Below are 16,078 nucleotides of genomic sequence, written 5' to 3'. Positions count from 1 at the left end.
ACACCCAGGGAAAGACTCAGAAAAGAGATGACCTCTCTTGGCCCAGAGACAGCCTATAACAGCCAAAAAACAAAAACAATTTTTTCTTAAATTGGGAGAATCTGATCCCACTACTACCACATTATTAGATTCAGATGTCTAGTTTTTAACATAATAATCACAAGGCGTACAAAGATATATAAAAGTATGGCCCATTCAAAGGAAAAACATAAATTAGTAGAAACTGCCCCTGACAAAGACTTGATACTAGATAATACTAGACAAAGATTTTAAAACAGTTGTCTTAAAGATGTTCAGAGATCTAAGGGAAGATGTAGAGAGTCAAGAAAGCAATGTATGAAGAAAACAGAAATATCCATATAGAGATAGAAAACCTACAAAGAAATCAAGAAGAAATTCTGGAATTGAAAAGAACAATACCCAAATGAAAAATCCACCAGAGGGATTCAGAGGTAGATTCAAGCAGGCAGAAGGAATCAGTGGACTTGAAAATAGGATAGTGAAAATTATTAAGTCTGAGAAACAGAAAGAAAAAAAGATGGAAGAAAAGTGAACAGAGCCTAAGTGATGTGTGAGACACCATTAAGCAGACCAACATACCCATTATAGTAGGGGAGTCCCAGAAGGAGAAGAGAGAGAGAGAGAGGGGCAGAGAGAATATGTGAATAAAGGCTGAAAATTTCTCAAATTTGATGAAAGACATGAATAAAAATGTCCAAGAAGCTCAACAAACATCAAGTAAAATAAATTCAAAGAGATCTACACTGAGACACATCACTATCAATCTTTTGAATGCCAAATACAAAGCGACTGCTTGCAAGCAGAAAGAGAAGTAATTCATCACATACAAGGAATCCTCAAGAAGATTATGAGCAGATTTCTCATCAGAAACCTTGGAGGCCAAAATGCTAAAAACAAAGACAAACAAAAAGCAAAGCAAAAGAATTTGTATCTGGCAAAAGCTTCTTCCAAAAATGAGGGAGAAATTAAGAGAAATTCAGAGAAACGAAAGTTGAGAAACTTCATTCCCACTAGATCTGCCCACAAGAAGTACCTGCACAGTCCTGCGGGGTGCAATGGAGGTACACTAGGCAGTACCTCAGAGGTGTTTGAAGGTATACAAATCTCAGTAGAGGTAAATACATGGGCAATTATAAAACCTAGTATTATGGTAAAAATGGTTCATAATTCCACTTTTGTTTTCTATATGATTTAAGAGACTAATACATTTTTTTAATGATTAATCTAAAAGCTAGTATTATTACAACTTTGGTTTATAACTCCACATTTTGTTTTCTACCTAATTTTGCATTTAAAAGAATCATTACCTTATGTTTTGGGGCTCACGATGTATAAAGATGTAATTTTGTGACATCAACAACCAAAAGGGTAGGGATGGAACTATAAAGGAACAGAGTTTCTGCATGTTATTGAAGTTAAGCTGATATAAATTCAAATTAGAATGTTATAACTTTAGAATTTTAAATTAATCCCCATGGTAACCACAAAGAAAGAAGCTATAGAATATACACAAAAGGAAACAGAACAGGAATTTAAACATTTCACCACAAAAAACACAGTAATGCAGGAAACAAGGGACAAAAATGGTATAAGTCAGCAAATAAATAGCAGAAGGACAGACATCCCTTATCAATAATTACTTTAAATGTAAATGGGTTAAACTCTCCAATTAAAAGAGTTTGACAAAATGGATAAAAAAAAATGATCCAACTATATACTGTGTACAGGAGACTCGCTTTATATTCAGAGACACAAATAGATTGAAAATGAAAGGTTGGAAAAAGATATTCCATGAAATAATAACCAACAGAGAGCAGGGTGGCTTTGCTAATATCAGACTGGAGTGACTTTAAAGTTTTTAAAGTTACAAGAGACCAAGAAAGACATTATATGTTAAGAAAAGGTTCAAGACAGTGAGAAGATACAGCAATTATAAACATTTATATACCTGATAACAGACCAGCAAACTATAGGAACCAAAAATGACAGAACCGAAGGGAGAAATAGATAATTCTACAATAATAGTTGTAAACTTTAGTACCCCACTCTCAGTAATGGGTAAAATAACCAGACAGATGATAAGTAAGGAACTAGTGGCCTTGAACAACACAATACACCAACTAGATCTAACAGGTATAACACAGAACACTCTACCCAGCGACAACAGCACACGCATTCTCATTTTCCAGGACAAACCATATGTTAGGCCACAAATTATATCTCAGTATATTTAAAGAGACAGGTATCTTCTCCAACTGGAATGGGATGAAGCTAGAAACCAAAAACAGAAGTCAAACTGGAAAATTCACAAACTTGTAGAAATTAAGCAACATACTTTGAAACAATGAATCAAAGAAGAAATTACAAGGAAAACTCGAAAATACTTAAAGGCAAATGGAAAAGAAGACATGTCAAAACTTATGGGGCACAGCAAAAGCCATGCTGAAGAAGAAATTTTTTTTTATGTTTATTTTTGAGAGCAAGAGAGACAGAGAATGAGCAGGGAGGGGCAGAGAGAGAGTGAGACAGAATCCAAAGCAGACTCCAGGCTCTGAGCTGAGGAGGGAATTTATAGCTATAAACACTTTCTTTAAAAAACAAGAAAGATCTCAAATCAACAGCCTAACTTTACAACTTGAGGAACTAGAAGAACTAAACCCAAGCTGGCTGATAGGAGAAAATAATAAAGATTAGAGCAGAAATAAATGAAATAGATAACAGAAAAGTAATAGAGAAAATCAATGAAACCAAAAGTGATTTTTTTGAAAAGATGAACAAAATTGACAAACCTTGAGCTAAGTGAACTAAGGAAAAAAAGAAAATTCAAAATCAGAAATGAAAGTGGGAACATTACTACTGATTTTACAGAAATAAAAAGGATTATAAGAGTACTATGAACAGGGGCACCTGGGTGGCTCGGTTGGTTAAGCACGTGACTTCAGCTCAGGTCATGATTTCACAGCTCATGGGTTTGAGCCCCGCGCTAGGCTCTGTGCTGACAGCTCAGAGCTTGGAGCCTGCTTCAGATTCTGTGTCTTCCTCTCAGCTCCTCCCCGACTCATGCTCTCATGCTCGCTTGCTCTCTCTTTCTCTCTCTCTCTCTCAAAAATAAACATTAAAAATTTTTTTAATAAAAAAATAAAAATAAATTTTTAAAAAAGTACTATGAACAGTTGTATACCAACAAATTGAATCACCAAATGAAATGGACAAATCCCTGGAAACATAAAGCCTACCAAGACTAAATCATGAAGAAATAGAAAACATGAATGGCCTGTATAACTAGTAAGGAGACTGAGTTAGCAATCAGAAATCTCTCAACAAAGAAAAGCCCCAGACCTGATGGCTTTACTGATGGATTCTAATGAACATTTAAAGAAGAACTAACAAAAGGCCTTCTAAGACTTTTCAAAGAGGGTGTGTGCAGACTAGTGAGGATCAAACACAATCAAGATGCAGTTGGGCACACAGGATTCTTTGGGGCCCAAAGGAGCAAAGAAAGTCAGGGAGGAATTCCTGGTGGAGGTGCCTTCTTGAGCTGAGTCCTAAAAGTGAGTTGGTGTTATCCAAGCAAACAGTGGAGAAAGGCCTTCCAAGAAAAGAGACAGCATGGTCAAGACCTATGGATTGAGAGGAAGGGGAAAGGTGAGAAAGGAGACGTGAGGCTGAAGGGGGGAAATGTTGGGACGTTCTCTGAGGAAACTGGCAGTTGTAGAAGGGTTTTGAGTGGGGCAGTTGGGGGGGGGGGGTGATGCTCAATCAGACTTATGTTTTGAGAAAGCCAGGGGCTCATTGGGCTTACAGAGGTGGGGTGGAGAGCAGGAGATTTGGGGGTCTCAGAAGTGCCTGAGAAGACTACTGGGAGGGGACTCGGGAAGCAGCCTTGCAGGCAGAGGGACATGGAAGTGGGAGCCGCCTGGGTTGGGGAGGAGGGCAGGCTCACCCGATAGCCTGGAGTTGGTGCTTAGCCAACGTTTGGAGACGGTAATCTGGGCAGAGGTGCAGCAGATGGGCACCCTTGGCCAGGAAGCTCCCACTCTGCCACCCCAGGATGAAACAGGAGCCAGGCTGGCCCAGAGGTCACAGCAATACTATGAGGCCGATTTTTCCTGTCCAGCTTACAGAGAAGGAAAATGGGCCTAGGAAAGTGACGAGACTTGTTCAGAACACTCAGTTTGTGTAAATAGAAATACAAAAGTTCAAGACGGGCAGGGAGGGGCAGGGAGCGTGCAGGAAGGCCACCGATGGGAGAGTATGATGCGTAGCAGGAATGGAAGGAGCCAGTGTTGTGGCAGCAGGAGGCCCAAGGGCAGTGTCCGGAGCCTCATGGCCATCTCGTGGGTGCTGCTCAGTAATACCACCTGCAGAGAACTGCTCTAGGCTAGGTGCCCTGAGAGGGACTTTACACACATCAGCTCATGTAATCCTCACCAGAATCCATATTTCCATTGGTTAAATGAACAAGCTAGGGCACAGAGCGGTTAAGTAACTTGCCGTACCTCACCCAACCTCACCTGGCCGAACCAGGATGGGACTGCAGGCTATGCAAGAACCTGCACTGCCCCTGTCCACCTTTCCTCTCTTTCTTCTGAATCCAGCCCAGCCCTGTACGAGAGCCCTGGGCCTGGCTCTCTTGCCTGACGCCTTCACTGCCTTGCTATAAACCCTTGGGTTTGGGGCCCATCTCCTTTCCCTTATATGATGGGTTGGGGGGTGGGGAGGGGATGCAAGATGAGATGGGAGAAGAGCTTTGCTGCCTGTAGCTGCTCAGGCCTCTAGGGTGGCCCAAGCCCAACCAGGTGGCCTGACAGCCCCACCCCTCCCTCCACAGTGTGCCTACCTCCAAGCCAAGAACTGCCAGGTAGAGAGCAAGTACCTGGCGGGGCTGCGGAGGCTGCAGGAGACCATGGGGAGTGAGGCCAATGACTGCTCAGAGCTGCTGAGGCAGCTCATCCAGGAGGCACTGCAGTGGGAGGCCAGGGAGGCCTCGGCAGAAGGCGTGGAGCTGAGCCCTATCAGGTGAGCCCCGCAGGCAGCAAGGGAAGGTCTTGGTCTGCCTGACCTGGGGAGCCCCAGCTGCTCTGCTGCTGGTTCCTGCTGACCGTGTACGAGCACTGTGCATCCCTTACTTTCTCGTATCTTCAGGTATTGAGCATGTGGTTGCGATGAGCCCCCTCTTACGGCTGAGGTGGTATCACTTACACTTAGACCTCAGCTGTAAGACGAGGTGGCGTAGGCTCAGAGGAGGCAGCCCCTTCCCCAAGGCCATGCAGCATACTAGTGCAGCTGACCTGGGTCTGCCTCTGAAGCTCTGTTTTCTCCACTTCTCCAGGCTCCCAGAGATACTTGTCAGAGAGGGGAGGAGGAGAGACAAGCCAGCTGCCTTTCCCAAGCAAAGCCCTTGCTGAGCCCAGTGGACATGGGCAGTTAAATATAACAAAAGGGGCTGTGGCTGGGGTCCAAAGACCCCCGAGGCTGGGAGGCTCGGTGGAAGGAGCCCAGGCTTTGGGGCCACCCCTGGCCTTGTCACCATGTGACCTTGGACAAGTCACTTTACCTTTCTGGGCCACATATACAGCCTCCATCAGATGTGGACTAAGATTGCTGCTTTGCAGGATCAGTAGGACCAAATGAGACCGCACATGCAGAGCACACGGGGCAAATAAACGTTAGATCAATGAAAAGCTATGTGGAATGGATCCCCAGCTCACCCATCTTGCTTGTCAGTGATGCTGTCTGTTCCCCATCCATCCTTGGGCTTACTGTCTTGTGGGAGTGGGATTCTATATCAGCAGTGCAGGACTCCTTGAGCCTAAGGCCTCATGGGGTAAGAAGAGGGTTCTTTATATCTGCACAGAATCCACTTACTATGCACTTACTATGTCCCAGACACTGTCTAGGCCCCCAGCATTTTACAACAGGGGATGTCAATGTCAATGGGTCTCCATGGGGCAGAGCAGGAATTATACCCCTTGTACAGATGAGCAAACTGAAGTTCGGAGAACTGAAGTCACCTGCCCAAAGCTGCATGGCTAACCCGCAGTGAAGCCCCGGCAAGAACCTTGCCTGGGGTCCAGCCCCTGCCCACTGCCCCTTCTCCGGGGAAGGACTCTGCAAGGTGTTGCTAACGTGCATTTTTGCTGGCAGCGAGTATGACGAGTATGGCTTCCTGACGGTGCCCAACTACGAGATGGAAGACCTGAAGCTGCTGGCCAAGATCCAGGCACTAGAGGTACACTCCCACCACCTGCTGGCCCATGAGGCTGTGGAGCGGCCGCTACGAGAGCGTTGGGCTGCCCTTGGTGATCTCACACCCTCGGTCGAGCTCAAGCAGCTGCTGCGGGCAGGTGTGCCCCGAGAGCACCGGCCGCGTGTCTGGAGGTGGCTGGTCCACCTCCGCGTCCAGCACCTGTGGAGCCCCGGCCGCTACCAGGAGCTGCTGAGCCGGGGTCAGGTTCACGAACACCCTGCAGCTCGCCAAATTGAGCTGGACCTGAACCGCACCTTCCCCAACAACAAGCACTTCACCTGCCCCGCCTCCAGCTACCCCGACAAGCTACGCCGGGTGCTGCTGGCCTTCTCCTGGCAAAACCCCACAATCGGCTACTGCCAGGGCCTCAACAGGTGAGCATCATGGCTCTAGTGAGGGCACAGCCCTTGTTCTCTAGAGCACCTCTCTGTCTCTTTGGAGTCTCCCAGGAACATGGAGAGGGGAGCCCAGGAGGCTTGATTCCCACTGTACAGATGAGGACAATATGGACATGTTCAAGATGGGGACAAGGACAGGTTCAAGACCACGGTAGCTCCTCATGCCGTGCTCTCTGCTTTGATCCGTGCTCAGGGTGGGGCCACCCATGTAGAAAGCATCGCGAATGGTCTCCTGGGATTTTGTAGTGTGCACAGCTCAGCTCACACATTGCAGAACTGTGGGTCAAGGCTCATTTGCTTCAGACAAAATCCATTCAGAGGAACCCAAGAGAAAGAGAATTTGTAAATGTTACAGGGAAGCTCCTAACAACCAGGAAAAGAAAAGAGAGGACGAGACCCCATGGTCATTAGAAACCGTGGCATCTCCTGTCTCTAGCAGGGCCACAGCACCACACAACCCCAGGGGTGCCAATCGCGCCGTAGTCCATGGGGCCAGGTCCCGACACTGTGCAGCACCACACCCTACTCTTCTGCAGCCTTTACGGGGCCTCACAGTCTCTGGACTCTCTTGCTTTCAGCAGACCAGCCTCGGTCCATCATTCTTTGGACATTTAAGGCCCACTGAGGCTGTTCAGAACGGAGAACTCAGTCCCTGAGTCTGGAGCTTTGTCAGCAAGTCATCCATCCCACTTGGCGATACCCTCTTGCGATACCCTCTTGCCTCAGGCCTAAATTCCCAAAGGAAAGAATGCAGCCGGGCCAGCCTGGAGTCGGTTCTGCTTCTGGTGCAACAGCAAGAGATAAGGGATTGGGGGTGGAGAGGGGGGTGCTGACTGGTAGGGCTGCCCCCTTCAGGACTGTGGAGGACTCTCATGGATGCCCTTAGCTATCCCGATAGAGGTTATGTAATCTCAGATATTTCCCAAAGCAAGTTTTGACTCTATTTATTTTTAAAGTTTTTTTTAAGGTTTATTTTTGAGAGACAGAGACAGAGAGAGAGAGACAGTGTGAGTGGGGGAGGGACACAGAGAGGGGGACAGAGGATTCGAAGCGGGCTCTGCACTGACAGCAGAGAGTCCAATGTGGGGCTGGCACTCACGAACTGTGAGATCACGACCTGAGCCAAAGTCAAAAACTCAATGGACGGAGCCACACAGGCACCCCTTTGACTCAATTTAATTTAAACACGCATACACTGGAGCAAAATTTACATAAGACCTTCTGGTGTTTTTTTCAAAAGAGGTGGTGTGTGACATTTCTTTAACACAGAATAAACAGTCACAGTGTCCCTACTCAAATTTGAATGGTTCCTAAGGGTAGATATTTTTGATACTTGATTTCCAGCCTAAATTGGGTGAAATTGAGCATATATACATGTTCAGTTACTGGGAATTCAGAGTTAAACCACAGCACAGCTAATCTGCGCTAAAGGGGCGGGGGAAATCCTATAGTGGGAAGGATCTTGAGATAAACCTAGAAGGAAAGAAACTGTTCCCTGTGTGGATGGAGGCAGCACAAAGGCTGTGGAGGGGTATGTAGGAATGATGGAGAAGGAGGTGACACCCAAGAATATTTCTTTAATTCTTTCTCTGAATACTTTTTTTTTCTTACTGATAGTTAGTGTTTAGGCACACATCCATATTATTGCTTAAAATCGAAAGTTATTTGTAATGGGAAGAGCCCCTTTCATACGTGGAGAGTGCGGCCCTGAAACCCCACCTTGCAGGCCCCTTTCACTTGTCTGACTGCCACCATCTAGTGGCAACTGATAGAACTGCATGCATGGTGTCAAAAGAGGACACACCTTGCTTCTATGCAACAAATCAACCTGTTTAGTGGGTGACAGGTATCATGGTAATAATACACTGCAGATTTAGGGCAAAAACGTTAAAGCTATTTCCCTTTAGAACATAAATGGAGTGCTTTAAAAGTAGCTGTTTCCCACATCACCATGCTACTTCCTTTGCAGACCCACTTGAGCCTGAAGGCCTTAAGTCGGAGTCTGGTTGTAGCCCTGAGCACTTGGTGGGCCCTAATTGGTACCAACAGCCTCTCATTACTGATATTTTAATGTGTAGAGAGATCTAAGCTGGTGCCAGCAGCCAGCTCCTGGACTGAGCACGTCCTGAGGCTCCAGTGGAATGGGGTAGGGTGGAGAGAACACCAGACTGGGACTTTGGGAGCCACTCTACCACCAGCTGACTGTGTGACCCTGAGCAAGTCATTTCTCCTTTCCAGGACTCGGGTCTTCCCATCTCTGCAATAAGTTTATCTAGACCCAGGATGACCAGTAGGAAGCATCTGTCTAGAGCCTTCTCTGGTGAGAGTTTCTGAGGCAGCCTCCAGAGTCAGTGGGAAAGAGAACAATGATGAATTAGTTATGTCTGCCCTAGGCATAGACAAAGGGAATGTTGTCATGATTGATTAGTTATGTCTGCTCTGGGCATAGACTAAAGAGTGGTGGCCAGTGTTTCACACGTTTGCTATCCCTGAACTAAATGACCTCAGAAGGCACCCCTTCCCCAGCTCTGAGAGGGCAGAGCTTCCTATTTCCAAAAAGACCTTTGACTCTTCTCTTCATCCACTCAGCTTAGACTCAGGAGGATTTGTACAGATGGTTTAGCCAGAGTGAAAAGAAATTCCTTCCCAATCTATTGGGGAGAGAAAAGGGGTTTCTTTTTTCTTTTGAGAATTGACCTTATTTCTCTAAACAATATGAACCTCAGAAGAGGTTGGAGGTCATGAATCCAATCTTGTAAGAGCTCAGAGAAGGATAAATAGCTAGACAATGAAATGTGTTTTTTAAGCCCATCAAGTGTGTGAGGCTTCATGATGCTGTAAGGTGGCATCTCCCTAAGGGTGTTCAGTGGGTGCACTGTACAAAAGGGGCTCCACAGCCCCAATGGACAGTCCTGGGCTAGGGTCACATGGGGTTTTGTCACTGCAGAATTTCTAAGAGGCTTTTACTAAGATGTTGTATATCATTGGCCTCTAAAAAGGGGCTAGAGTATGCAGCATTTCCCAAACATCTTTGAATTTGGGACCTTGTGTTCACCTAGCATCTTGAGAGACCATTGCATCTTGGAAAATGTATTCCTGGATTGGCCCTGGGTGAGACCTGCCAGGAAGGATGGGAGAGGTAGAGAAAACAATACTTCTTCCAGGCTGACATCCCTGCTCAGCACTGTGGACTTTTTCCTTTCTTCCCATGATCTCATTAGAGCTTCATGGTAACTTTAGGGGGAGGGGAAGCAAATGAGAGAAAGAATTTTGTGTAATGAGCACCTGCCATATGCCAGACGGTTAGCAAGACACTGTAATTCTGTCTTCTTGCTCAAAATGCTCACAGCCCTAGGAGGTAGAGATTGTTAATCCCACTTTACAGATGATCAAAGTAAGGCTCAGAGAGGTTAGTTAGCACACTTGCCAAGGTCTCAAAGCCTGTGGTTATTAAGATAAGGATAACTAACATTCATAAAGTGCTCCACTACATGTCAGGTGCTATGCTGGGCATTCATCTCTTGTTAACATCATTCACCCTCGTAATAGTCCTGTGATTATTATGAAGAGGTTGAGGCTCAAAGAGGTTTAGGAACTTGCTTCCAGCAAGGAAGCAGCAGGTGCAGAATCACACCTAGGCAACAGGACTCCAGAGCCCCTCCCTAGAGACTCAGATCTCCCCATTGCTCTGGAAATCCCTGTGTAGTCCCCAAAAGCAAGTTCCTCTCACCCCAGGTGCCAGAACACTAGACTGGTTAGGGTTAGACACGACAACCCCCTGGGATCCGGGAAGCGACCTCTGCCACCCTCTGCCTGGCTGTGACTTCTGCATATCACCCTAGGCCTCCTTTCTTCCCCTTCCAGGCTAGCGGCCATTGCTCTGCTGGTCCTGGAGGAAGAGGAGTGTGCCTTCTGGTGCCTGGTGGCCATTGTGGAGACCATCATGCCAGCTGACTACTACAGCAAGACACTCACATCATCCCAGGTGAGCAGAGCAGGGGCAGACGGGACTTGGAGGCCACACAGGTTGGTGCTCCTTGAGTGGTTCCTTCAAGCCAGTGAATCGGAAAAATCAGGAACCTCTCAGGCCTCCATTTCTCCCTCTGTACAGTGGCCAGTAAGCCTTCCCTGGGACTCCTGGGAGGCTCTAGTGAGGTGATGGCCTTTAGAGTTGTTGGGGCCCTGCCCATGGGACAGACTTGTTATTCCAGTGGTGACACGATGTCACTAGGAATGGTTAGTCTGTCTTTTTCTTTCTTTCTTTCTTTCTTTCTTTCTTTCTTTCTTTCTTTCTTTCTTCCTTCCTTCTTTCCTCCCTTCCTTCCTTCCTTCCTTCCTTCCTTCCTTCCTTCTTTCTTGAAGTCCCCTTCAAGCTCTCTGCTTTGCCATCCCTGGCATATTGCTCTCAGCCCCCTGCTCATGGTCACAAGATGGCTGTACCCTCGTGGTCACAAGACAGCCGCACCACCTCTGGCACTGAAGCCATGGTCCAGCTCTGGAAGAAGCAGAGGGTGGAAGGCAAGGGCTGTCTCCCCTACAAACAGCTCCTGCCCAGCAGTTGCTGGTTATACCTTATTGGTCAGAACTCTATCACAAGGCACCGCTTGCCACAAGGCAGGCTGGGAAATGTTCCATATTTTATTTTCATGTTTTAACACCTCCGAAATCAAGGTGTGTTGTATAACCAGTGTGCTGTGGTGGGGTTGTTGGAGGGTTTCAATCTCTCTCTCTCTCTCTCTCTGTATAGAAAATTTCAAATGCAAAAACCTCACTTTGCTCCACTGTCTCATGAAATGTAAAAGTTAAAAAAAAAAAAGAAAATTTCGAATGTAGAGAAAATAGTATATGAACCTCCATGTATCTATGACCTAGTTTGAATAATTATCAACACAGGCACCCACGTGCTGTTCCGTCTCTACTCCCACCCATCCCCAGTGAGACAAATCCCAGACGTCACATCCATTGATCTAGGAGTCCTTCAGGTTCAGTGGCTCCTTAGGCTCAGTGAGTTACCTGAGGTCTGGAGCTGGATGCACCGAGCACCTTGCATGTCAGACCCCAAATGGATATAGCGTTGAGGCCAATACAAGCCTGAACTGCTTGGCCTCAGGTTTAGGAGGGCTTCAGGTTCACTGGCCAAGAACGTAGCCCACAGAGACCTCCGCGTCAAAGCCCAGCACTCCAGCTCGGAAGACTGCCTGCCTGTGCCGGGAGCAGCAGAGCGGTGTGCCGCGTGCCCGTCTCCTGGCCACGGAGGGCTCCAGCCCATCCAGGCACTCGCGCCTCCGGGCCGGTGGGGGGTGACTCCACGACTGTGTGTGGACTGGCTCTCTAGGGAGGGCGGCGGCCCCTTCCCTAGGGTGGTGGCCAACGAGCCCTGTCTCCCGGCTCCCAGGTGGACCAGCGGGTGCTCCAGGACCTACTTTCGGAGAAGCTGCCCAGGCTGATGGCTCACCTGGCGCAGCACCGCGTGGATCTCTCCTTCATCACCTTCAACTGGTTCCTCGTGGTCTTTGCAGACAGTCTCATCAGCAACATCCTTCTCCGGGTCTGGGACGCCTTCCTGTATGAGGGCATCAAGGTGGGGCGCTGCCAGGGGTGAGCAGGACAGTCCCGAGCAAGGCCCTCTTGGGCTCAGTTCCGCCCCTAGAGAATGGGAAGACGGTGCTCCCCTGTCAGGGCTGTTGAGGACCCCTCGTGGGAGCATGGCTTTGTAAACTAAAGTGTTTTGCACACGTGAGGAGAAGAGAAGTTGGGGGGATTTCCTTTCCCTAGGGAGGAGGCACGACCATGATCCGGGAGGCCCATCCCTATTCCATCCACTGCCCATCCAGTCATGTGGGTCCCCCCTTCTCTCCCCCCCATATTTGGGTGTGGTCCCAGCTTTGCTCCTCATGTTTCTAGGAGACCCTAGGCAGGCCCTCCCCACGCCCCACCCCAGTGTCCCCATGCTGGTTGATGACATACCACACCGCAGATTACAGAGCACCTTTGGATCTGTTAGTCCAGTCAATTCCTGCTGATGCCCCATGTAGAGACAGTATCACCCCCCTCAGGTCCAACAGGGTAGCAGCTCACCCAGGGTCCCGGGACAAGTCAGGACAGAGCCAGGACTCCGTCTCCGTCCCCGGATTCCAAGCTGTGCTCTCTCCCCTTGGGGTCTCCAGTCTGCCCACCCCCTTTGGCCTCCCTGCACACATGTCGCCTCCAGGCTTTCAACCCTGAAGCCTGTCCTGGGAGCCCCACACTGTCTGGGTGTGTGGGTTCTCCTCCCCCTGGGGATTACCTTCCTGGCCCCCCCGTGCCCCACCTGAGCCCCCCGCTTTGCCCCCAGGTGGTATTCCGCTATGCCTTGGCCATTTTCAAGTACAACGAGGAGGAGATCCTGAGGCTGCATGATGGCCTAGAGATCTACCAGTACCTGCGCTTCTTCACCAAGACCATTTGCAACAGCCAGTGAGAACCCTTTTCTGCCCCCACCCCTGCCGGTCCAGCAGTCCTCCCACCCTCACATGCCCCCAGGACACGTAGCAGAGGGTATGCTGGTGGGCTGCTGATGCTCCCTTTCGGCTTAGAAATCTTTAGGGACGTTCCACTGCCTCAGGGGTCTGTCTGCCCCTTAACATGGCATTCAACGCCTCCATGCAATTTCATTTCCTTCCCACCTTTTCCTAATTTCCCTAATACTTGCCATGCCCTACAATCCTGCCAAACAGAATTATTTGAGTTCCTAGGACAACAGCCACCTCCGGGCTTTTTGGTCTTGCAGTTTCTTCTGCTTAGAATGCCTTCCTGCCACCTGCACCACCACCACATTTGCCTGGCCAACTTCTACTCATTCTTCAAAACTCAGCTCACATGTCACCTCCTCCAAGAAGCCTTCCTTGACCAACCTTTCCTTACTGGGTTAGAGCTCCCATAGTCCTAAGCTTTCTCCTGCCTCAGTACACATCACTCTGGGTGGAAGTTGGCTTCTTATTCACTATTTCCTTCCTGGAAGGTGAGCTCCCTGCAGGCGGGGGCCAGGGCCTCAGCCACGTGGACAGAATGAATGCCAGGGTGCCTGGGAAGGCCGGGTGAATGTAGGCCCAGTGGGGCGCTGGGCTCTGGGCTGACTGTGCTCTCCCCCGCAGGAAGCTGATGACCATCGCCTTCAACGACATGAACCCTTTTCCTATGAAACAGCTGCGGCAGCTGCGGATGGCCCACCGGGAGCGGCTGGAGCCTGAGCTGCGTGAGCTGGAGCGGCTGAAGGCCGAGTACCTGGAGACTCGGAACTCACAAGCCCCAGTGGTGCCGGAGGACTGCGCCAGTGAGGACGAGGTGGAGGGCGAGGCCTGACTTGGCCACCTGCCCTCCCCAAAACCCTTTTTCCCTCTTGGCTGGCAGGCGCCCAGGAGGATGGATGGCCATGGAGTGGTGGTCCAGCCCGTGAGCCCCATCACCACGTCGTGCTGGGCAAGTCCCTTCCCCTCTCTGGGCCTCGGTCTCCCCAACAGAACATTGTCTGCTGGGAAGCCTTTGGTTGGGTCATCCCCTCATGAGCACATACCCAAGGATGCCAGCCCTTTCTCACTTCTTCCACAGAGCACTTTAGCACATAGACGAGCAAGAATGCTGTCTTCTAGGGTAACCTTGAACATTCCTTAAAGTTTATCTATATAAAACAATATAAACATTAGAATTAATTGACAAGCTTTGGAAGCTTAATGATTCCCAGTAACCGACTTCCTGGCTGGGCCCAGGTCTCCAGGGTGTCCCATCACTAGGGCCTACCCGGCGTGGGACATCCATGGATTCTGTTTCCTTGGATGTCTCTGCAGGGCCAGCCCCCCTCCTGGGTCCCTGAGGAGCTAGAGTCCTATGCATGCAGGGTGTGTCTTCCTGGGTGACAGTGCCTCCCCAGTGTTGGTTAGGCGTCTGTCCCAGGCCCAGCTCCCATCTACCAAGGCCTTTTTCCTGAGCCCTGCACCTGTGGTCTCCTCTCCATTCACAGCCCGTTTGGGGGGAAGAGGTTCCCAGGGAAAACCCCTGCCTGTACCAAAAGGAACTTGGTGTGAGTGTTGGGCAGAGAACCCTGGGTCAGGCAGCCAACGGCTGGCTTCCCTCTACCAACTTCACAGGCCCAGGCAAGAAGAGTCACCTCTTCTCTGAAAAATGGGTGGCTGGAGGGTGAGGAAGAGGTGTTGAGAGGGACATAGGTATAGCCTGTCACCAAGTCAGGGCTGTCTCTTCTGGCACCCACTGCATGCAGGAACTCAGTTTCAGTTCTTCTGGGTTCTTCCGGGCCCTTCCTCAGCAGTCCGCCACCTCCCCCATTCCCCTCTAGGCAGGGAGTCAAGGCTGTATAAGTGATTTGGGCAGCTCATTTCTCAACAAACCCTTCACTGTGTCAGTACAGGCTCAAGCTGGGCAGTCTCTGGCAGGAGGGGGTGGGGGTGGGGGTGGGGGTGGGGTGGGTGTGTGGTTCTCCAGCAGGAAACTTCCAGCTCTGAACAGAGGTTCCTGTCACTGGGGACCAGGAACTGGCCTGCTCACCCACAAGTGTGAACTTAGAGGGACTGGTGCACCAGGCACCCAGTTCACCCACACCGTGTACACAGCTCTGGGGAAGAGGCACTCAGAGTTCTTTCCTCCCACATGACATGGGCTACTAGCTGACCCCAGGGCCCCGGGTTTCCCATTAACACTCCACATAGTGTCTTAATAACCTTCCTCATTTTTGCTGAACTTTTACCTCTGCTGAGATCCTTTCACCACCAAAGGGCATCTGTGAGGCGTGATGGTGGCCGGCGGGGGTCCTAGCTGCACCCCCAACAGGCTGGGTGCTGTACCCTTTAAGGGCTATCACCGGGGAGACAAGGGGTCTAGCCTCTCAGAGCTCCCAGGAGATGAGCTGGTGCCTGGCAAGAGTAAAGCACCACCAGCAGCAGGGAGTTGCCTTTTTATAGAAAAACTACCCAGAGGGCTTCAACAAGGCCCAAGGCTCCAGGAAAGGCCCAGCTGGTCCTTCAGCTCCAGCCCTGAAATTCAAATTCCCTCCCCAGCCAGGGAGGGGGGTTGGGGGGGGGGGGAGGAACAATCCCTGATCAGACAGGGTCTGTCTGATAAATGGCACACCCCTCTCCCTTCTTCCCTTCCTATCTCTCCCCTGCTTCCTCTGCCTCTTTGCTCTCCCTCCCCTCTCCTCCCTCCTCCCTCCTCTTTCCCCTCCTCCTTCTGCCTGTTCTCACCCTTCTTCCTGTCTCCCCTCTTCTCCCTTCCTCCTCTCCCCTCCCCACCCCCAGGCAGAGAAGCTCTGCTCAGAGCTGGGCCCCACACCTTGCCCCTCCTGGGCTGGGGGAAGGCAGGTGCTTTGCCATTGACCCAGCACTGTAACCTCTGGTTTACACCACAGAATCACCTAAGC

General features: G+C 49.6%; 1 protein-coding gene across 2 annotated transcripts in view; it reads left to right on the top strand.

Annotated features, from left to right (window-relative positions):
- Window positions 1-14,357, top strand: part of TBC1D2 (TBC1 domain family member 2) — a 55,568-nt gene extending 41,211 nt beyond the window's left edge. For both annotated transcript variants that reach the window (XM_043567351.1, XM_043567352.1), the window contains 6 exons: window positions 4,853-5,040; window positions 6,169-6,645; window positions 10,534-10,654; window positions 12,065-12,250; window positions 13,004-13,125; window positions 13,803-14,357. In XM_043567351.1, coding sequence (XP_043423286.1) covers window positions 4,853-5,040; window positions 6,169-6,645; window positions 10,534-10,654; window positions 12,065-12,250; window positions 13,004-13,125; window positions 13,803-14,010 — 1,302 coding nt within the window. In that variant the 3' untranslated portion in view covers window positions 14,011-14,357. The remainder of the gene's footprint in view (window positions 1-4,852; window positions 5,041-6,168; window positions 6,646-10,533; window positions 10,655-12,064; window positions 12,251-13,003; window positions 13,126-13,802) is intronic.
- The last annotated feature ends 1,721 nt before the right edge of the window (window positions 14,358-16,078 follow it).

The sequence above is a fragment of the Prionailurus bengalensis genome, chromosome D4 (genome assembly GCF_016509475.1).
Source record: "Prionailurus bengalensis isolate Pbe53 chromosome D4, Fcat_Pben_1.1_paternal_pri, whole genome shotgun sequence".
Taxonomy (NCBI): domain Eukaryota; kingdom Metazoa; phylum Chordata; class Mammalia; order Carnivora; family Felidae; genus Prionailurus; species Prionailurus bengalensis.
The sequence above is the reverse complement of the archived record's forward strand: the minus strand, read 5'-3'. Positions and strand labels throughout refer to the sequence as shown.